This window comes from Stegodyphus dumicola, chromosome 8 (genome assembly GCF_044657685.1).
Source record: "Stegodyphus dumicola isolate Sdum_Otavi_A_Nest chromosome 8, ASM4465768v1".
In the NCBI taxonomy this organism is placed as follows: domain Eukaryota; kingdom Metazoa; phylum Arthropoda; class Arachnida; order Araneae; family Eresidae; genus Stegodyphus; species Stegodyphus dumicola.
In genome coordinates, this window is record NC_140775.1 from 172,620,003 (window position 1) to 172,643,413 (window position 23,411).

At 34.0% G+C, this 23,411-nt stretch overlaps 1 protein-coding gene across 4 annotated transcripts in view; it reads right to left on the bottom strand.

Annotated features, from left to right (window-relative positions):
- The window catches only part of LOC118197171 (uncharacterized), a 65,966-nt gene extending 48,698 nt beyond the window's left edge, over positions 1-17,268 (bottom strand). Inside the window, exon 1 of one of the 4 annotated variants that reach the window (XM_085822758.1) lies at positions 17,116-17,268. In XM_085822758.1, coding sequence (XP_085678884.1) covers positions 17,116-17,186 — 71 coding nt within the window. In that variant the 5' untranslated portion in view covers positions 17,187-17,268. Of the gene's footprint in view, positions 1-696; positions 876-17,115 lie in introns of those variants that run through there. The other 3 variants (XM_085822757.1, XM_035368678.2, XM_035368677.2) reach the window with 3 other exon arrangements.
- Between the last annotated feature and the right edge of the window lie 6,143 nt (positions 17,269-23,411).

The window sequence follows — 23,411 nt, forward strand, 5'->3', positions numbered from 1 at the left end:
ACTACGTCAGACAAATGAGCACATGCAACAACAAAAAATGATTTCGCGGCATTATGATGAACAGTAAGTGCGGTATTTATAATGAGCAGTAAATGAGTCATTTTAGTGTGGCAACAATTTTGAAAATCGTACCAAAGCTTTACTAAGATATACTAATACCATATACTAGGATTTTACTAAAATTTTTAATGATCTTTTTAAAGAAATTTTAAATGAATCAGGTAAAATCCTAGTATACGGTGCAGCCTTGGCGCGATTTTGAAAATTATCGCCAACACCAAAGTCTATGTATATACTATACACTTTATACTATCACTGTACACATAGTATTATACTATGTACATTTTTGAATGACCCGTTTACTACTCATCGTATATGTCCCGGTAAAGTCGCCAAAAGTAGCCAAATCCCGTGTGCACCGGATACTAGGATTAAACCGTGAACAATATTCTCGAAAATTTTCGCATAAATCTAAACTAACTAAATATGAAAAAAAGACAAAAAAAAAAAAAAAAAAAAAAAAAAAGCTCTTATAAATATACTATATTTAATATCGAAATAAAGTCGCTATTAAGACTATAAATTTTTATATTACCCAAGTACAGAAATTTTAATAATCACATGTATATATATCATAACGCAACAGATAATATAAACAAAATATTTTAACAGATGCAACTGAAATTAGACACACACGTTATAAAAATGACAAATTCGTACGCAAAGGGGCTACTGTATCCAAATATAATCTTCTTGCTAATTTTCTGCGAAAAGAAATTGATGACAACTCCACTGTCCCTCACAAATACTCGAAACACGTGCACTACTTCACTCTCCAGAGAAATTTACAAATAACATGTTTTGTACTCTTAAAATCTTCCTGCCCGCAGTTTCGAAAGAGAATAAAAATCAGGGAAAGAATGTACGAGTTTAGGTAGGTTGCCTAAAATCAATAGAAACCCTCTTTAAAGAGCGTTTACTATAAGAAAAATTTTACAGAAACTTCCACACAGAAACATTGTTTTAAAGCATGATAACTAAATAAATTTTCGTCCTCGGGCATTTGATATTTAAAAAAAAAAAAAAAAAAAAAAAAAAAAAAACAAAACCCTACTTCTAACCAACAGGCAAAGTAACCTCGCGCAAACCTGCAAAATATACGCGAAATATGAATCAAAATAAACCGGGCTCACCGGGCTTAGAAATATCTGCGATAGTATGTATTCCTGTGTTTAAAGTATTCCTTATTGCTTGTGTAACTGTTAATCACTTTCTTTTTGCTGAAATTCAACAGGAAGATTACTATATTTCTATTAAGTAGTCCCTTTGCTTACATATTTATCATTTCTAAAAAATATGAATCCAACTTCAGTTGCACCTTTATTTGTGCTTATCTGTAAAACTGCTTCGGTACATACATATTTCTTGCCGCAGTTTGGTGAATTTTACGGAAGAAAAAGAATTAGTACGAAAAGATATATATATAATAACATATATACATATTTTCCGTTTCAGCTGTACATTTATCCCAAAAAACAGTCAGTAAACCTAGTTGCAAACGAGTTTTTGTTTCTATTGCAGAAATTTCCTAGCGATCACTTCTAGAAAATATTCGAGCCATTATTACGCAAGCAATTTTGGTGCAAAATACTGCATTGCCGCAGAAATTTCACCTGTTTCTTCTATTATAGGGAAACCCCACAAGCACGAATTTTAAAATCGCGTTTAAGATTTAAAAAATAATTATAATTTTTATATAAAGCCGTTGGAACTTGCAGTTACGGAAAAAGAATGCATACGGAAATGGAGATGTTGGAAACTGGACGTTGCTACCTGGTTAACAGTTTAGTGTATTCTGAAACTCTGGCGATTTCTACTAAGGTGGTTTCGTAGTACAATCAGAGCTTAAATTGCGCCGGAGCCCGGCTCCGGTACTTCTTAATTTTGGAGATAAATCATAATTGTAGGCGGAGCGAACCAGAGCCCTAAATAAGAAGGCTCCGGCACTTCTTTTATGTAACTGAACAACAATTTCAGCAGAAATTTGGTCTCGAAAATTTTATTTTTTGCAGTAAAATTATATTAAAAATCTCTTATTAAATTTTAGTTTATCTCTTTACATTTTATTTAATGACTTAAATCTTTAATTATTTAAATAAATAATAATTAATTAGTTTTTATTTAATTAAATAATAATCGATAAGTAATAATTATTAATATTGATTAAATAATTAATAATTACTTTGATGATAATTGACTATTTAATTTTTAAATTATTAATGATTTTAATAGAAATTTTACTTATTTATTTACTTTTGTTCCTCTTCGCTGACGGTCTTCCATAGGGCTCCGGTACTTCTAATTTTAGAAATTAAGCCCTGAGTAAAATTGCTTATTTTTGCTATCTTTTGTTACATATATACGTCATTATTAAAATTTCCATTTTTGTGTAATACAAAAACTTTGTACCCTTAATAGTAACTTTTGCTTTCGATATTAAATATAGAATAAAGTTATAAGAGCAATTTTACATCAAGACAGAAGAGAAACACGCCTCAAAAAGTGTAGCAACAACCTGTGTTAGACGTAGATTTTTAGCATAGAAACTCGATTTCGAGGTCGAACAAAGTCCCTCTTCACCAGGAGCTAAGAAAGCTGCAGATTTCTTTCTTTCACAAAGAATTTGAAGCTTCTATGCTAAAAATCTACACCTAACACAGGTTGCTGCTTCACTTTTACCATTTTTTATATGTTTAGTTAAGTAGCTTAGATTTTTATGAAAAATTTCAAGAATATGATTAATTTCAAATTTCATAAAAAATTTTTTAAAATATTTTACTGCTAGAGAAAATTTCGCATTTTAATGGATGTTTTAATGACATAATATTATACAAAAATCTTTTCAATCTAATTTATTCCTAATTTAAGATGCACAAAAGGAAGGGTCAACTCCACTTCTTGTTCGATTCCAGGCGAACAGGTTTTTTCGTGGTGATTTTTCATAGTTTTTTCCATGCTTAACATGGATGCCAGTTTCCGTTACAAAGTCCGAGGAGGAGTCCATTCTAACCTCCTTGAGAAAGTCCTCCACAAAAGGTAGTGTATACGAGCCAGTTTCCCTTAAGTCCTCCACGAAGACATCCCTCAGGCAGATAGCTCTAGTGTGCTTTGCCATAATTAAGTAAACCAAAACGAAACCAAACCACAAAAGGTATCCCTCCTCTTAAGCAGGCCCACCAGCGGCCGAGCGGTAAAGTCGCTGAACACTGGTAGTTCGGTCCGAAGTTCGAATCCCGCGAACGGGCTGGCTGCATGGGCGTTTTCGTGGTTTTCCTCATGTGTAACGTTTATACGAGCCAATTTCCCTTAGAAAGTAATACACGAAGGCATCCCTCCCCTTAGGCAGATAGCCCTCGTGTGCTTTGCCATAATTAAATACACCAACACCTCTTAGGCAGATAGCCTTTGCAGACTTTCCCATAATCAAATAAACGAAACTAAACCACAAAAGAAATGTGAGAATCGTAAGATCTGAATGATATTTTACCATTTGTAATATGATCACATAAAGGCACCAAAACATAAATTTTGCGGAGAAACTATTGTTTAAATAACTGTCGGTAATACTTTTTGCTCTTCATATATTAATGAAACATACTAAATACTTCCTTGTAAAAGTGATTACTGCATTTGGTCCCAAATTTTGAAAATTTAATCACTCAGTCTATAATTTGAAAATTTTAAATCGTACCAAAAGCTGCTTTAGCAAGGAAGCACCAGCTAAAGAAATATCATTTTTATCCGGAGGAGGTGATCTTATTCAGTACATTTTAATTATATGATCTACAAATCTCAGTCTGTGTCACATTTAACTTTAGGTAGCATTATGCATGTTGAATTCTTGCTTGAAATTTATCTATTTTGTCACTTAAAATATATTTTTTATATTGGTATACTACTTACATATCTTGAAATTGCTACTATCTGTGGTCAAATGTTTGTTCGTGTTTGAACTGCTCATGTTGCAGATAAAAAACAAAGTTAAAAATATTTACGGGTGCCCTTTGGCGATAACTGGCGATTTTGAGCGGTACATGGAACCGAGTTTGTGCAATTCTTTAACTTATTATTTTGGCTTTGTGTAGCGGCGGTTTTAGCGCCAAAAACCGTCGCTGCACAAAGCTAAAATAACAAGTCAAAGAATTGCACAAACTCTGTACCCATGAACACATTGACCTATTTTCACTTAGAAAAACACCAGAGAAATGCACAAACTAGGCATTGCGCACTCCCTTGACTTCCATGTACATATCGATCTATATTCACTTAAAAAGTCAAGGGAGCAGCTAACAATAAATATATAATCTCAATAAGCTATATTTTAAATCAAACAATGAAATAACATGAAAAAGGAAATTCATCTTAGCACTACACAAAGGAAATATCCACTTAACCTTATTTACGAATTTCCGAGTCTTCAGTCAAACAAAATTCCTTAACAGCATCCAAAAATTTTCTAGGCTAATCTTTGGAATATGGTAACAGGTAGTTTGGCGACATTTTGGTAAGGCGATAAAGGTTACTAGCAAGGACTTTAGCAGTGTACATGCATATAGTCAAGAGTGTGCGCAATGCCATTTTTGTGCAATTCTCAGATGTTTTTTTAAGTGAAAATAGCTCGACGTGTACATGGATGATACCGTGTATGTGCAATTTGTAAAAACGCGGCAAGCAGCGGGCGATTCGGCACTTTGTCCCAATTTCGCACCCATGCCTTTACTTCGTGAAAACAAAATGGCGTCCAAACAAAAACTAGCAGGTTGCTGTAGCAGGGTTGGTCGCAAATTTGCGCCAAAAAATCGCTAAGTTACCATAATCCAAAGATTAACCATTTTCTTGGCGGCGCCACATAAATTCACAAAAATAAGAGTAAAAAATACATACGAAGTGCCGGTATCGTCCGACGTTCGACCGCACGCATTTCCATTCTACAAGGATACTTATGATGCCTGCTAAGTAAACCTTCATTTACACACTAGTCAATTAATGCGTTTTTCCCTTTCATTCCAAATCGTACAGAAACTTCAAATTAATCTTACCACATTCAGCCATTTTACCATTAAACCGCCGTACATCCTAAGCAACATCTAACACACAAACAAGCCCTTAATTTTTTCCCCATCATTCAAATTCACCGCAATCACGCAACCAATTACGTCATAATAGGGTTTCCATAGCATGCAAATACTCAGGTTACCATAAATGAAACAACAACTTGGCGATAAATGAAACAACTGGGATAATCCAAAAGGTATCCTTAAATCTAGTCTAACCAAAACAAAAGCATCAAGCATACTGAAAATTCTTCAAAATTTCTTTTTAGCTCAAAGGGACGGTAGCCCAGAAGCGCTATTAGTCGCCCTGTATTTATTTAAAGAAAATAAATAATGAAGAATCGGCATCAATGTATATATGTTTCTCGCCCTGTGAAAAACGAGGGTACCTAGAGTCATCAAATTTTGAATAACGTAATCCTCCAATGGAATATGAGCATCTGAAAGCCCGAATCTTGAATTTCCAATTTGTTTGAGGTACTTTTCCGTTTCGCCGGCGCAAATCTTGCCAAGTAGACTTTATTGGCGAAAACACACAATATACACATAAAACGTGTTGACAAATGTTAGTTGTAAGAATTTTTTATTTTGAAGGTATAAATATTTTAATGTAGTTTAAAATTTTGTAAAAAAGCCAATAAATAAAGACAATAAATTCGTAAAAAGATATTAATTTAAGAACTTACTATGCTTTCATCGTACAACATCCTGATTCGCTGGATCATATCATGTGACCCCAAGTGATCTCATCTCACGTAAACTACGCTACAAAAATCTAATTCTCTCAGTAATTATCTACATTAATTTCAAGTTAAATCTTAATTTGGGATACAAGTTTAAATGCAAGAATTATTCCAGTTCGTACGAATAGCTTACTCAGAAAATAAAACTGCAGTGCTTTACTTCGCTAGTGTATTCTCATTAGAATTGATGAATTTAACCCATGACTTTGCCTTTTCTATATTTTCGCCATCAGGTGAGCGGTGTGATTGCATCCTAATTGACTTAATTACCGCCCGCAAATGGCCTTAGGGCATAAAATTGAACTATCTGGTAAAAATTCTATGTAATTGTATGCCAATATTGAAAGAAACAATCAATCTGATAAGAAATGGTTGCAACTTGTTTTTAAAATGTAAAATTAAAAGGTTACCAGCGAGGATATTTCTTTTGGCATCGGTTGTACCATTACTAGCGACTTTATCGCTTGCGCCGGCAAAACGAAAAAGTACCTTGGTTTATTATCTATTTCATATTTTTTAAACTTTAAAGAATTTTTATTAAGAAACTCAACAATTTCAATGCGAGCAGTAGGCATACATATATACGGATATATTTATATTCAGCTATACGAATATATATTTAACTCAAGCGCGTAAGACTGTTTGTGGGAAATTTTAAAGATATGCTATTTTTAAATATTTTGTGATATTGATGTTAAATTGAATTCTATGTGGGTTAAATGCAAGAAACGTGATATTTAAAAAATAACGGTAACACACAAAACGTTAAAAATTTCGAATTTGTTTTACAATATATTTCATATTTCGTAAAAATTCAATGAATTTTTGATTAACAAACTCAACGATTTCAAAGCGAGCAACGGCAACATTACACGGAAGAAAACATTTTTATATCCAGCGCGCGAGACTGTCTATCGGAAATTCTAAAGATATGCCATTTTTTAATATTTTGTGATATTGCTGTTCAACTGAGTTTTATGTGGTTTAAGTGCTAAGAACATAATATTTAATAAATAAAGGTAATACACGAAACGTTAAATGAAGTTCTGTTGGGCGTAATATAAAATCTGAAAAATCTCTCTTTTTTTTTTTTTTTTTTTCCTGAGGTTATATTATTAATGAGGAAATTACAATTTGAATTTTATCTTGCAGTTGTGAGCATTAAACATTTATTTTTTTTTTCATATCTTTAAAATTTTTTATTATAAACTCTATGTATCAATGTTTCTTAATTTTGATAAATTTAGTTGTCAAAGAGGGTGTTATTCATGGAAACACGAAGGAAAGATAATGTATATTGTAAAATCGTTAATTTATATTCTGTTACAGATTTAATGATACAAAATTTTGTATAATAAGAAAATAATAACTCATTTTAAAAAATAAAATCATAGCAAAATATCTAGGTAATTTTAGCTTATTATGCTAAATTGGGATTTATGCATTTAAATCAATTTTAAATTTGACAGAAACAGATCTATGGTGGTCGGTGAAGTTATAAAACTAAGCAAAAGTCAGTCATAGACTGACATTGGTTTTTATAGAAAATTTGTCTACATTGAGGGACGCATGCATTGAGTCCCTCGAAATTGAGGGGATTGTTAATAAAAACTATTGCCTATCTAATGTTGATTTTTGCCTAGCTTTTAATTTAATATTTGCATATGCTTTTTTCTGTATACAGGACTATTCCATTTTTAATGAGTTTTATTTCATTATTTGAATTATGTGGTTAACATTAAAATATATATTTATTTATATGAAATGAACTTATTTTGAGATTGAAATAGTGGTTTATGAAATAATGAATCTTTTCTGACATATATATATATATATATAAACCCTCAAGAATTTGTTTCGCACTTACGCCATATGCAATTCAACAGCAAAATTACTTAAATGCACATATGTTTAGAATTTCCGATGCAGCGTTAAGTGTTGGCATAACACATGTTTCTGTTTTTCCCGCCTTTCTTTCCAGTTCCGCCCCTTTTCAATTCATCATATCAGTATTCAGTTTTCTTACTAAGAAGGCTTTATGAAACTTGTCTTTTTATTACTAACTTTTTGTGGGTTTGCTTTCTTTTTTAAATATCGTGTTCTTGGCGCTTACGTCGTATAAAATTCTATTCAACGGCAAAATCTCAAAGTATATAAAAACAGGGTAAAAGTATAGTTTAAGGTATCCCTTGGCGAAACTTGGCGATTTTTGGCGGTACATGAATACCGATTTTGTGCAATTCTTTGACTCGTTATTTTGACTTAAATCGCCGCTACACAAAGCCAAAATAACAAGACAAACAATTGCACAAACTCGGTACCCATGTACACATCGACTTATTTTCACTTGAAAAAAAAACTCCCCGAATTGCACAAAAATGGCATTGCGCACTCCTTTGACTTTATCCATGTACACGTCGACCTATTTTCACTTAAAAAAAAATCCCCGAATTGCACAAAAATGGCATTGCGCACTCTTTTAACTTTATCCATGTACACGTCGACCTATTTTCACTTTAAAAAAAATCCCAGAATTGCACAAACTGGCATTGCGCGCACTCCCTTTACTTTGTCCATGTACACATCGAGTATAAAATACATTTTAAACCAAACAATAAAATAACATAAAAAAGAAAAACTATGTTATACATTTAAGCACTACCAAAAGCAAATATTCACTTACCATGATTTTCGAGTTCGCTTCGTACACCCAGAGCCACGTAAAAATCAAAATATCAGTCATACTCAAATGACTTTTTTCAAACCAGGTACTCTTTCTGATCGAACGCTTCACATAGTGACCATCTGAACCTTTCTTCCTACAAACCCATTAAAATCCATCTAAACGGTTTTAACACACACCACAAAAACGCTTACAAAACATCCCATGATTCAAAATTTCCCAGAATCATGCACCCGATTACGTCACAATAGGGTTTCCATAACATTCAACTTCTCAGGTTACCATAAATGAAACAACAACTTGGCGATAAATCAAACAACTTGGCCATAATACAAGGGGTACCTTAAAGTCTACTCTACCTAAAAACAGCATATCTTTATAATTACCGATAGACATTCTCGTGCGCTAGAGATAAAAATGTTTTATTCCGTACAGTGTTGCCACTGCTCGCTTTGAAATCTTTGAGTTTGTTAATCAAATATTCGTTAAAATTTTACAAAGTATGAAAAAAATAATAAAACAAATTCGAAATTCAAAATGCGGCCTTTCTAGTGTCCATGTTCGTGTTAAGAGCTACGTTATTCAAGATTCGATGTCTCTACGTACCGTCGTTTTTTCGCAAATGTGAGAAATATATATACATTTATGCAGATTCTTCATTATTTAATTTCTGTAACTATAATACGGGGCGATAACATTTGGTGGCAACAATTTGAAAAGTGACACAACGCATTCTTTCGATGCAGTATGTCATTTCGAGACTAATATTCCATTGGGTACTAACGTGTCTTTTAAGTTAAAAATTTGGAAATAACGAAATCTAACTTTTAATGTGGTTTCCCAGTGCCTGTAGTTATACATCGGGAAAAGTTTTATACTCGTTATGGAAAAAATAAATAAATAAATAAATAAATATAAAAAAAAATACAAGAAGTTTGACTTCCGTATAATAAAAATTGATCGGGATATTTAATTTCAAAATGTGCAGCTTTTGATGTCATTTTCAACTTGCCTTCGGTGATGGGTTAATTAATTTAGAATAATTCCAGAGAATAAGTTAAAATGAAGTGCAGCAAAAAATGTATATCATTTAATAGGCCGTACAAGGAAGTCATGCTTTGTCTAAATCAGATTCTTTTTATATGTGTTTTATAAATTAAAGAGCAAAAAGTATACAAAATGTTGATAAATACCAAATCTTGATTAAAAGTACATTGCTGGCCATTAAAATTGCAACACCAGGAAGGAATGATCTGATGAACGTCAAAATCACGTGAAATGAAGAAGTTGGGATATGAAAATGATTAGTATTTCAGAGCAATTAGACGACGCAGGAGGTAGAAACGACATCTGAAGCACTGTATAAAAGAAAAGTTGTGTAGTGGATTTCTTATTCGGAAAGTGTTTTGTAAGGTTGGAGTTTGCTTAGAATACCGTGTTACGCCTCGAATAAGAAGAAGAAATGCTTACCAGCAAGTTTCGAAATTCGACAGAGGCACGATCGTTGCCTATCGAAAGTGCAGATTATCGTTCCGTGATATCGCCGGTAGCACTGGTCGACATTCAACCACTGTCATGCGAATATGGAATCAATGGATTTCTGAGGGCCACACTGAACAGTATGCAGGATCTCAAAGCCCTCTCATGACTAACGCTAGAGAGTAGAGACATATGGTGAAGGTCTGCCCCGCAAAACCGTACGACCACATCACGGACCATTAGTCAGGAAATAGGTATGTTTGCAGCATGCCCAGCGTCAAGTCGTAAGGTTCGTCGACGTTTGCAGCGACGTGGATTATCCTCAGGGTAACCACTATTTCGGCTTCCCTTGACAATGCAGCATAGAGAGAGACGGCGACTCTGGTGCGCCGAACGACAAAGCTTGGTACAGGAGTGGCAAATTGTCGTCTTTTCAAACGAGTCTCGGTTCTACGTGCAGTATTCTGATAGCCCTATACTTGTCTGGAGTGTCCGAGGAGACTGCTTGCCTGCTTGAATTCGATATCGGCATAGGGGCCCTGCACCTGGTGGTTTGAGCAGCCATTGGGTACACGACACGCACATCGCTAGCTTGGATTGACGGTAATTTGAACGCAGATGGGTACATTTCTAACATCTTACGTCCAGTCGTTGTGCCCTATCTTCGAGGCCCCCAAATGCCATGTTCCAACAAGATAATGCAAGCCATATGTTGCACGTCGTGTTCTGACTTTCCTCGATACACAGGGTATTCGACTGCTGCCCTGGCATGCAAGGTCTCCAAATTTGTCACCCAATGAAAACATCTGGTCATGGGTTGCTGAGAGACTGGCCCGCCACTCCTCTCCAGCTAATACGGTTGATGAAGTGCGGCATAGACGTGAAGCAGTATGGAATGAGTCGCCCGTTTCTGTCATCCAAGCCTAGTTTGACTCAATGCTTAATAGAGTAAGGGCCGTTTTAGCTGCCAGGGTAGCAGCAATTTCTACTTATTTCGCACCTCTATAAACCTCCAAAATGCTTACAAATTTAATAATTTTGTCTTCATTCTATACTGTTTACGTGCAATAAAGATCTTTTTTGTATTTGCTCTGCTTCATGGTATTGCAGTTTTAATGGCCAGCAGTGTAGTTTTCTATATTCATAAACTAAAACTAAACATTTGAAAGGTAAACGAAAGGCTGAATACATTCCTTTCTGAAACTACGAAACTTCCCCTTGTTAAGAGCCTTAGACAGACAGCCTTGTGTGCTTTACCATGCTCAAATAACTTAGCCTAACCCAGAAATGTATAAATATAATTATCTTGTATTATAAGCGATTTGGTTTATTTCATTACGGCAAAGCAAGTGACGGCTGTCTACCTAGGGGAAGGAATACCTTCGCTGAGGAATTTCTAAGGGAAACTGACGCGTATCAGTGTTACACAAGATGAAAAATACGGAAACGTCGACGGAGACAGTCCGTTCGCCTGGAATCGCACCCAAGTCAAGCTATTCAGTATTCAGCTACTTTACCACTTGGCCATTGATGGGCCTTGCTTTTTTGGCGGAAACGGCTCTGAGTGCAAAGTTCAAAACTTTCTTTTCTATGTACAATTATTCTATTTTTTGCTGCATTTGCTGTAGTTTTTTCCGGTATAAACTTCTGAAATGTCGGAAGGAGTTATGAATCAAATTCTTTACATTTTTCAGTTAAATTAGAAGATTATAAAAACCGTATGAATAGTTATATCAATGTTACTGAAAACTGTCTCTTCAATCTACTATGTATTTCAAAGAAATCCGTTGCAGCAGTGGCGGCTCGTAATAAGTTTCACTGTGGAACTGCAGCACCCCCTATTTCCACTTATTATTATTTTAAATATTTAATATAGTGTGCCCTTTAGTCTTTAGTTCTTTCTTTATACTTTTACAATACATAATCCTTAGGTGTCCGCCGATAACATCGCGGCAAAAACATCGTGGACGAAAACGTCGCGGAGAAAACAACGCAAGGTGAAAACGTCGTGCTACAAAACATCGTGGGAAAAAACATCGCAAAGAGAAAACATCGCAGTTCTAAAACATCGTGGTACAAAACATCGTCGTAGAAAATAAAGCGGTTCAAAAACATCGCAGTTTAAAAACATCGTCGTCGAAAATATCGTGGTAAAAAATAAAGTATCTACAAATCATCGCATGACGATAACATCGCAGACATGCCTTTTTCAGGTTTTAATAATTGTAAATGGATATTCCCATAATGATTTGTGAGCGCAAGGTGTAAAGAAGGATAAATTTTACTTTCACATATTTTATTAACGAATACATTTTTGCTGAAAACGTAAGAAGGAAACTTAAGCATATAAAATTAAATGTAACTTATAGATTATACTTTTCATGAAATATTACCAGTAAAAACTTTATAAAAATGATTTATTAATGGCCTTTGTTAGTTAACTATGTCGGTTTAAAACTATATTAAGTGCTATAAGTTGCATTAATTTTTTATGCTTAAGTTTCCTTTTTATTTTCTCAGCAAAAATTTATTAATTAATAAAAAATCTGAAAGTAAAAATTATCCTTCTTTCCATCTTGCGCTCACAAATCATTATGGGAATATCCATTTACAATTATTAAAACCTGAAAAAGGCATGTCTGCGATGTTATCGTCATGCGATGATTTGTAGATACTTTATTTTTTACCACGATATTTTCGACGACGATGTTTTTAAACTGCGATGTTTTTGAACCGCTTTATTTTCGACGACGATGTTTTGTACCACGATGTTTTAGAACTGCGATGTTTTTTCCCACGATGTTTTGTAGCACGACGTTTTCGCCTTGCGTTGTTTTCTCCGCGGCATTTTCGTCTGCGATGTTTTTGCCGCGATGTTTTCGGCTGTAACCAATCCTTAAGCTTAATGTTAGTTGCCATCCCCTACTTTGTGAAAAAAGTACGAAACTCTTTGTTTGGAACTGCGCGCTTCACAGTTCCAGCGACGTGGTGTTTAGTTGTTCTGCACATGCGCAGTTCATGAAAATTCGCAACCTTTAAAAAATTGCCTTACTGAAATTCAATCAACATCAAATGTAGATCAAACTATTGCAAAAGCAAGAGGAATTTAAAAAAAAATCTATATGATGATAATTTCAAGTTTTGGTTACAGCTTTTTTATCAGATGCCTCATGTTGAAATAATGTACAACTAAATGCAATCCAGAGAAATTGTGTTGTGTAAAGTTAACGAATATATAACAAATTTCAAAACTGCTATTTTAGAATTAAGAAACTCAAAGAACTGTAAGAATTTTTCAAAGACACTGATGGCAGAAGCTAAGGAAATATGTGACTTTATACTATGATATAATGCACAAATATTCTTCCACTAAACACTTAACAGCTGCTAAATTGTTAAACAAGAAATGCTTCGCTAGTTTTAAGAATGAACATTCTACAGAAGAAATAGTACTGACCCCTGAAGCATGTTTAATGATTGACAAAGAAAAGCTTGAAACTGAACTAAAAGTATTCTATTGTAGGTCTGATATCCATGAATACTGCAAATTAATTGAGCTAATGAAATTTATCTTCGAAAATAATCTAGATGATGTTCTTAGTGAAATTACGAAACAAATAAAAATTCTCTTGAGAGTTCCCATGACTACATCAGAGGCAGAACGCTGCTTTTCAACATTTAAAAGAATGAAAACTTTTCTAAGAAGCACTAGGAATTCGGAAAGACTAAATGCGCTTGCATTGATTTCAATAAAGAAAAATCTCCTCACTTGTCATCCAGAGATCAAGGAGAAAATTATTAATTTTTTCGCGCAAATTAAAACAAGAAGAGGGCCCACCAGCGGCCGAGCGGTAAAGACGCTGAACACTGGTAGTTCGGTCTGAGGTTCGAATTCCGCGAACGGGCTGGCTGCATGGGTGTTTTCGTGGTTTTCCCCATGTGTAACGTGTATACGAGCCAGTTTCCCTTAGAAAGTCCTCCACGAAGGCATCCCTCTCTTTAGGCAGATAGCCCTTGTGTGCTTTGCCGTAATTGATAAATCCAATCTAAAACAAGAAGAATGGATTTAATTTTTAGATGAATAGAAAAAGATTGGACTGTAACAATTTTGGTTAAAGTAATTAAGAAATATTTAATTTTTTTCTTGTAAGATTTCATGAAGTTTCAAAATAAATTTTCTTTTTATACACGTTTATTTCCTTTTAGACAATTTTAAAACAAAGGTTAAATTCTTTTGGAACAGCACCCCGACTAATTTTAGCCACGAGCCGCCAAAGCGTTGCAGGGACTACTTCTGGCATAATTCTCTCTACTTACACTTCATAACTTGCCATCCACCCATACGTTATGCTTCTATGAATTAAGAGTTTGTAATTCACTTGCTGAAGAAACGAGGAGGACGTATGATATGTGAGTAAATAATGATATTCTTTTTATTTTACACATCAGCATCTATTCTTAAACAACATGTACAAAAGAAATTTCTTTTTTATGAAAGCAATATAAAATTTTTTTGAGAATTTTATTGCTGGTAAAGGACTATAAAATAACAGAGCTCTATCAATCTTACTATTATCTTATAAATAACATTTTAAAAGTGATTCTTCTAAAATTAATTTCTAATAATTCTAATTCTTTTTAAAAGTGTTTCACAAACATGCTTTATACTTCTGTTACAAGACAGAACAATTTTGGTACACATTTGTTTATAGTATATCAACGCGTACACCTATAACATGCGGGACAAAGAACTGTGAATTATAAATAAAAATGTTAAATACGATTTCAAATAGTGTTTTACAATAATACTCATAATTTCGGCTTAATCCTTATAATTCAAATGTACAACCTAGATTACAATGCTTAGTGCTAAAATTTAAAATATAAAAAAAAAAAAAAAAAAAAAAAAAAAAAATCTGAAATGTTTCAGATTTTAAATTACGTCCAAAGGGGCGTTTTTTAATATTTTGTGTGTTACCTTTCTTTATTAAATATCATGTTCCTCGCACTTAAACCATAAGATCCAGTGCAACAGCAATATCGCAAAATAGTTTTAAAACGAGCATATCTTTAGAATTTCCGATACAGAGACTCACGCGCTGGAGAGAAAAATGTTTTTTCTGCACAACGTTGCCATTGCTCGCTTTAAAATCCTTGAGTTTGTTAATCAAAAATTCGTCAAAGTTTTAAAAAATAGGAAATCGATCATAAAACAAATTTCAAATTTCAAATTTGGTCTTCCACATGCTCATATTCGTTGGAGGATTACGTTATTCAAAATTCGATGACTCTATGTACCGTTGTTTCATCACAATACGAGAAATATACATACATTTATGCAGATTTTTCATTATTTAATTTCTTCAAATATAATGCAGGACTCTAACATTTTGTGGCAACAGTTTGAAAAGTGAACCGACATTTATGAGTCCGACGCAAAATGCCAAAGCGAAACTAATAGTCCTTCGGGATTCAAATCCCTTTGGACTAAAAAGTGTGCGTTTTTAAAAAAATCATCTGTATTCTCGCCAGGATTCGAACTACAGACTTCTGACTGTGAGCTGGACATGTTATTACTTACACCACCGGATCATGTGACAAGGATTGCGATAATTCTTTACATTCGAAGATATTAAAAAAAAAAAAAAAAACAGCGGAAAGAGGTATGAGGCCCAGTTGACCATATCTAAAGGGCCGTTCCCACTGGGGTTTATCTGAGCTAACGGAGTCAGTTCCCTGTGTCGACTAGCTCCGGTTTGCCTGCAGTTCAGATTTTTCAACTTGCTGCCCTATGCGGGAAAACTGGTTTTGGAAATGGGTCAGCTACGTCAGCCGTGTTCGTTAGCTCAGATAAACCCTAGTGAGAACTGCCCTTAAGAGGTGACGAATTTACAATAGCATCGAACTAAAATGCTGTGCACAAAATTTTAGTTCAGGCACCGAGGCACCACTGCAAAGACATAATTATCCACCACACTTTAATTCAGAGATACATAAAAAGACATTAGTCCCCCCTTTCCATTTTTGGTGCAGGAAGTATTAAAATCCTCCATGATCTTCTCCAAGATCCAAACTACTGACAAAGAATATCTATGAATCTAAAAAAACTACGCCAAAGCAGGGGTAGCTTCCTCATAGAGGGAAACAGGGGCTATCCGTCTAGATTTAATAACATTTTTGCGCATGCGCGAAACCAACAATTAAATGAAACAGTTGCCGAAACCGAAAATGAAATACTTGTTGAATTGGTGTCGAAACAAATCCAGCCTTTAATACCTTTTTGTGCTAGCGCGAAATAATTGTCGAGCCGGTGTCGAAGGTCACATTCGTCAAAAGTTCGAAGTTCCGAGATATCTTTTTTCTCCCCCTATCGACGTAAATTTACGTGATCTGCGCAGGTAGATTAATTAATGAATTATTTATTTTGACCAATAAAATATACGAGAATCCAAGTTCAAATTATTGCAAGAAATTTTGTCAAAGAATGAATCCTGTAAGTTCCTTGAATTTGTACAGTATTCCTTAATTTCCTGTACACCTGGAAATTTGGTGACAAAAATTTGTCTCTCCGTGATATAGCAGCGTAGTAGTCAAACTGATTTGCATTACTTCTACAGAAGCTTTCTTTCTTTATATACATATTTTTTGCTACTGATCCTCCAGCTGATAGCTGGACGTGCTAGCAATTACGCTAGGAAGTTAGCACTTACAGTAGGGGCAATTTGATAATTCGGGATGCATGTATTTATTAAATCTTGTTCTTAAGTTAATGAGGTTTTTCAGTAATTTCTTCATCTACAATTACCTTTCTTTTTTGGCACACATTATCAAAATTGTATTATTTTGTGTCAAGTAATCCGTATGGTGCACATTGTAATGAAATGATATTCCACCGATAATGAACAGAACATTTATAAAATAAAATTATAATTAAAAAATAGTTAAAAAGAGTTTCAAAAACGAAAACAGGAAAACGATAAAACAAAACACTTCAAAATATCATACAGTGACATCGCTGATAAATCGTTATCGCTTATATGAGAAGAGGACAGATTGCAAAGAATTACAATTGGGTTTCAAAGGCAAGCATAATTACTTTAATGTAACGCTCTCGGTGAGTTTCCCATGGAAATGAAACAGCTCAGCAAATTTAAATGTTATCATCATGGATCATAAGTCTGGCACCTGTTCAAACGATATATTGTATGGCTCTGCTGGTTCAGAAGTTTAAATCAATGTCCTTCAGTCCCTACTAGACTGATAAGCGAATTATCTCTGTAGTCGCAATCAAAATGATAAAGTCGTATGAAAGTGAAAGTGAAATTTAACAGAAAGCACAGAATGAAACTCCTCCACTTGAGGATATTTAAAGTACCATAAATTTTAATTTTAATTTAAGTGACGTAGTCGGAAATTACACAGAGTGATCTACTTAAGCTGGCTGAGGTCATTAATGGCGCATATTTAACGTCGTTTAGCAAAATGGCTAAAGTCGGAATAAGCTTTGGCAGAGCTAGAGATGGGACGTGAGCTTCAAGCGAAGCTGCCAGAAGCTCTAGCTTTGAAAAGTCCAGTCCAGTCCATGTCTTTATTGCCGGTCTATCCCGAGTAAATGGGACTCAAACCCTCGGCTTAAATACTTTACATGACTACTACTAACTACTCGGAATGCGCTTTACAGATACTCCGCGACCGTTCCAGTATGGGAACGAGGTACTCGCAGATTTGACAACAGAAAATGAAATTAAAAATCCTATTTCAAAACTAAAGACTGCCAGAGTTTTGGCTATGGAAACAATTTCAACTTCAAAATCTTGTCTCTGAGGTATCAAAATTAGTGCTGCCATCTTGCAAAACTACGTACAGCTATGTCAAGCGAGATTTTTCTCCCTGCATAAATATCATAACAACATACGAAAGTCGCTTAGTGAAGAGCTATCAGACATTCGTCTGAAATTATCATCATTTGAACTTGAAAACTGTGCAAACAAATAAAATACAACTACAAGTGGCTGACTAAATGTTTATACGTTATGCTACCTCTTTGTCTACAATGGTGCTATAGTTAGCATAAATTGTAACTATCATCTGTAATGGAAAACAGAAGTTTCGAATAACAAGTAATGAACAATTACTGCAAAAAATATTCTACCTTCGTTCGATTACCTAAACAATGCATCATTAAAAAATGATCTAGAAATTTAATTGGTGCAATGTGAAAACTACAGATGCCCCAGAGACATTTCCAAAGGAATTAAGTAAATTTATACTACCATAAAAAAGCAAAAGTATTTTAAATTCCATAGCATAGGTCAAAAAAGTATCCTACTTTTTTCTAAAATGAGGGGAAATGGGTTTATATTATAATTAATATTCTGTAGGATGTTCCTTAGACGTAATAATGACTAGATGAATTTCAGACTTGATGGCATGCTTATAACTAGTTTTTTAAGAATAACTTTATGTTTCATACATTCTTACTCTAAATGTTGTTTTAGTCTTCTTGTTTGCAATTGGACAATACCTTTATTTCTGATCCTTTGACCTCATTCTTTTGTCAAATGTTCAATTCGATTTATATCTGGTGATTGTGGAGGTGTTTCAAGTACAGGGTGATCAGCGAATAAGCCCTGATTTCAAAATTAAATATCTCTACAACAAAAATTGATAGAAACATGCGGTAAACTGTACATTTATTAGCAAAACTGTAAAAATGGTGTACAAAAGTTTAGAAAATTTAGTTGCGAAAATCATTAACAGATGGCGCTCTGCACTGAAAACTCTTTCCCTGAAAGGATAAAAAAAAAAAAAAAAAAAAAATAAAGCAGTTTTTGCAATCAAAATACAACTTTTTCAAATTGTTCACCGTTCGAAACAATGAGGTGGTGTAAACGAACAATGAAATTTGACATCAGGTCTTGCAATGTCTCGACGGAATCACATGAAACACCAATCAACGATTGAAGCTCATCTAGAGTAGCAGGATTGTTTCGATAGACAGCGTCTTTCAATGCGCCCCACAGAAAGAAGTGACAAGGACTCAGATCGGGAGAATATGAAGGCCAAGCTATTCCTGTGTCAGTAAATTGAGGATAATCTAACGCAATTACTCTGTTTCAAAAGTATTCATGAAGAAAGTGAAATCCTTTATTTTTTCAATGTGGTCGAGCCCCATCTTGCAGGAACCAGTCGATACCTGGTCGATCTTCCAACGCTAGTTGAGTGCTGACAAATTGTTGCAAAATTGTTCCAGTAGTTATAATTTCTCGTACGAAAAAGGGTCCGATAATGTCTCTGGCGCATACCGCAGCCCATGCCATTAACTTTAGGCGAATGCAGTGCTTTTTCTTCACACAAATGAGGATTTTCGGTACCCCCAAATCTCCAGTTTTGTTTATTAACGATTCCATTCAAATGAAAATGTGCCTCATCTGTGAACCAGATGCAGCTCACATCAAATCTGTCGTTGTCAATCATTGTTAGAATCTGATTCCCAAAGTCAACCCTTTGTTGCACAGCTTTCATGGGTACGGCTTGATGACTTTGGATTTTGTATGGAAACAGGCGTAGGCTATTTTTAAATATTTTTTGTGTGCTCGTGTACTTCAAACCTGTCTCTGATGCAATCCGTCGGATGCTTTTCCTAGGATTTTCCTGAACAAATCCAGAAACTTTGGCTGCATTTTCAGGGGTGACTATAGTTTGCTTAGGCCCAACATTCCCCTTTCGATCATCAGCCACGCTGCCACTCCATTCGAATTTCGCGAAGAGCATGCGAATGGTTTTCGCATCGGGTCCAACTGGAACATTGAATCGGTTTTGAAAACTGCGACGTGTTGTCGTAGGACTGTGTTCTAATCGGTGAAATTCCAGAACCAAAATACACATTGTTCAATGGAATACATTATTTCATTTTCTACGCTAGCCTCTTTTCACCAGCCAACAGTTGTACTGATCACTTTCGACTTCGAAGGACATTTTAAAGGCTATTGATAGGTCATTGCGATTAGAGCGCCATCTGTGAACGATTTTCATAACTAAATTTTATAAACTTTTGTACACTATTTTTACAATTTTGCTAATAAACGTACAGTTTACCTCATAATTCTATCGATCTTTGTTGTAGAGATATTTAATTTTGAAATCAGGGCTTATTCGCTGATCACCCTGTACTTTTAATGTGTTGTACAACAGACAAAGTCTGGTATTTAGCGCTTTATGTTTCGGATCATTATTCTGCATGAACAAAAAAAAAAAAAAAAAAAAAAAAAAAAAAAAAAAAAAAACTGTCGATAATCCCATAAACAGCATTGGCACGTAAATTTGCTTTCAAAATGTTAATATGCACCTTATGGTTCATTATGCCATCGATAAAATGTAGTTTCCCTGCACTTGTATAAGACATGCACCCCCAAAACTTAAAGGAACGTCCGCCATGCTTTACTGTTCGTCGGAGATTTCTCAGTACAAATTCTTTATTTCGTTGTCTCCATACATTATGATTACCATCTGCTTCAAATAAGTTATGCTTACTTTCATCTCTAAATAAAACTTTTTCCAAAAGTTTAAAGGCTCATTTACACATTTTTTCGGCAAATGATAGCATTTCCATTTCGCTGAATTCAGTCACGAAATATTTTTTTCGATCTGATCTCCTTCATAACCAAACTCCTTAAGGGCATTTCTTACAGTTTGAGTACAAACGTTTTTCTGAATCAGGAGTTTCAGTTCTGGGCCATTTATAATGTCGGAACTTTTCTAAGTTGTAAAAGATATCGTTTATCATGCCTGGTCATCTTTTTTACAGTCCGTTTCTTGTCCTGTTTACAAAATTTGTTGACTTCTGATGCCTTTTTGCTATGTATTTTACAGCTGAAAGTTGGTCTTTTAATAGTTTGAGTAATTTTCTCATATATTTCTCTAGATTCCCTCATGTTAATTACAATTTCCCTTTCTTCAGTCGTAGTTCATTTTCCTTATAAAGACATTTTTAATTTCCCGTTTAAAATTGCAGAAATGAGTATGGTTCAAGCCCCAAACTTTCAAATAACCTTAAGAAAATGCTGTTTCTCGCAACATTTAAGGATGTTTTCAAGTGTTAATTTAAACTTTGTAACCCTTCTAATAACCTAAGAATGGTCAGAGACGAACACTTTTTTCGCGATAAGAACAGGTCAATTACAAGAAAGTCGCTTTTATCCCAATCAACTTTGTTTTTTCAAATATGATTTTGCATTTATGACCAGAACAGACCTTGATAAAGCCTACAATGAAAGAAAGTTAACAATGAATAAGCAGAACTCTGCTTTTATGTCATTTTTAAGACATTATTTAGTAAAGTCTAATACTTTTTGACAAAATGTAAGGCATTAATTAGTAAAGAGGAATACCTTTTGACAACTTATATGTAGTTTAAAAAAAAAAAAAAAATCGGTTCAACTCAACCGTAATTTTGCAGAGTTCTTTTATTTATTTATTTGTTTTTGGGCACAAAGGGCAATAGCCCAGAAGGCTATTAATTTAAAAACGGCATTTTGCGACGATACACTTTTGAAACTGTTGCCACCAACTATTATCTCCACGTATTATATTTAAAGAAACTAAATTATGAAGAATCTGCATGAATGTTTCTCCCATTGTGAAGAAACAACGATACCTAGAGACATCGAATTTTGAATAACGGAGTCCTCCAACTGAACATGGGCACTTGAAAGCCCGAATTTTGAATTTCGAATTTGTTTTATTATTTGTTTAAAATTTTATAAAACGTTTACGAATTTTTTATTAACAAACTCAACTCTTTTAAAGCGAGCAATGGCAACACTGTACACACACACACACAAATAATAATAATAATCTCCAGCCCGCGAGACTGTGTATTGGAAATTCTAAAGATATACTGTTTTTAAATACTTTGTGATACTGCTGTTTAATTGATTTTATTTGTTTTAAGTGTGAAGAACATGATATTTAATAAATAAATGAAAACGTTAAAAAAAAACCGCCCTTTTGGGCGCAATATAAAAACTTAAAGCTTTCAGATTTTGTTTACTTATTATTATTATTTTTTATTTTTAATGGCGGGCACTAGCCATAGAAAGTTCAAATAAAACTATCGATTTCGAGGGTGATAAAATACAGGGTAAATATGTATATGCATGTGATGTATCAGCTTTAGTCGTAGCTTAAATAATCAGACGATAAGTTTAAAAAAAAACAGCATCCATTTATTATTATTCAGGAGAAATAGCAATTACAAAAATCAGATATCAGGAGTAAATAAAAAGAATTACTAATAACTTTTTGTATGAAGTTTACTACATCGTGACATTTAAGAAAAAGCCCGGATATTCCTTTTGCGAGTATTTTTATATCCTCTGGAAAGGCGGAGCTTCGAAGAAATGACGTCAGCCTCGTCAGCCAATCCAGTTCGCTTTTAAATATTTCCAGAACATTCTAAAACTGTAAGTGTAGAAAAGGCGGGAAAAACAACTTGACTACGGGGCTGTGGATTTAATTCCACGTACTTTCAAGTAAGAGAACGTCGCCATTAAAAATGAAAAGAACATACAGTTAGAATTTTAATTGTATTCTTGACTATGGAATTTTATTATTACATGCATATATATATATATATGTGTAATTACATGCATATATATATATATATGTGTAATTACATGCATATATATATATATATATGTAAAGTTGATTGCGTAGATAGAAAGATGACACTTGCAGACAATCGTAGCTGTAAATGCAACGTAATTTTATTTATGTATTAAGCAATTGCTGAGGTGCATAATTTGATTCACATATCATTATGGGCATCAATTTGCACCTCGAACTTTTTGGAAGTTTAGCACACTCTCGACAACGGATAACACAGAGAAAAGCGAACCGCTATTCGTGTTAATAAAAGAAAAGCAAGGAAAAATAATGCTTCGCATTCAGAAGAAGCGCGAGCGGGAATCAAAAAAGGTTTGGTTTCAGTAGAGATCTTCTTCACTAGTGGCTAAAAGATACCTGCATTGCAGCGTTATGTAAAAACATATGATGCGGATTAATTTGAAATGACGCAGTTTAGATTGATACATTATAAATGGTTACTGTTTTGAGGACAGAAAGAGAAAACAACCAAATTAAAATGAAAGATAAACGGGGTCATTGCTAATTAAAGTAAGAAGTTTAATAAATTTTACTTTTTTTTGGGGGGGGGAGACGTATATATATATATAGAGAGAGAGAGAGAGAGAATGTTCATATATACCTGTATTTTCTGTTATTTTTTTATTTTATTATTATTATTTTTTTTTTTTTTTTTTGTAACACTTGCGTGTATTTTTTCGTTTCCAACCTTAAATATCTAAAAATGGCAAGCATTAATCAACATTT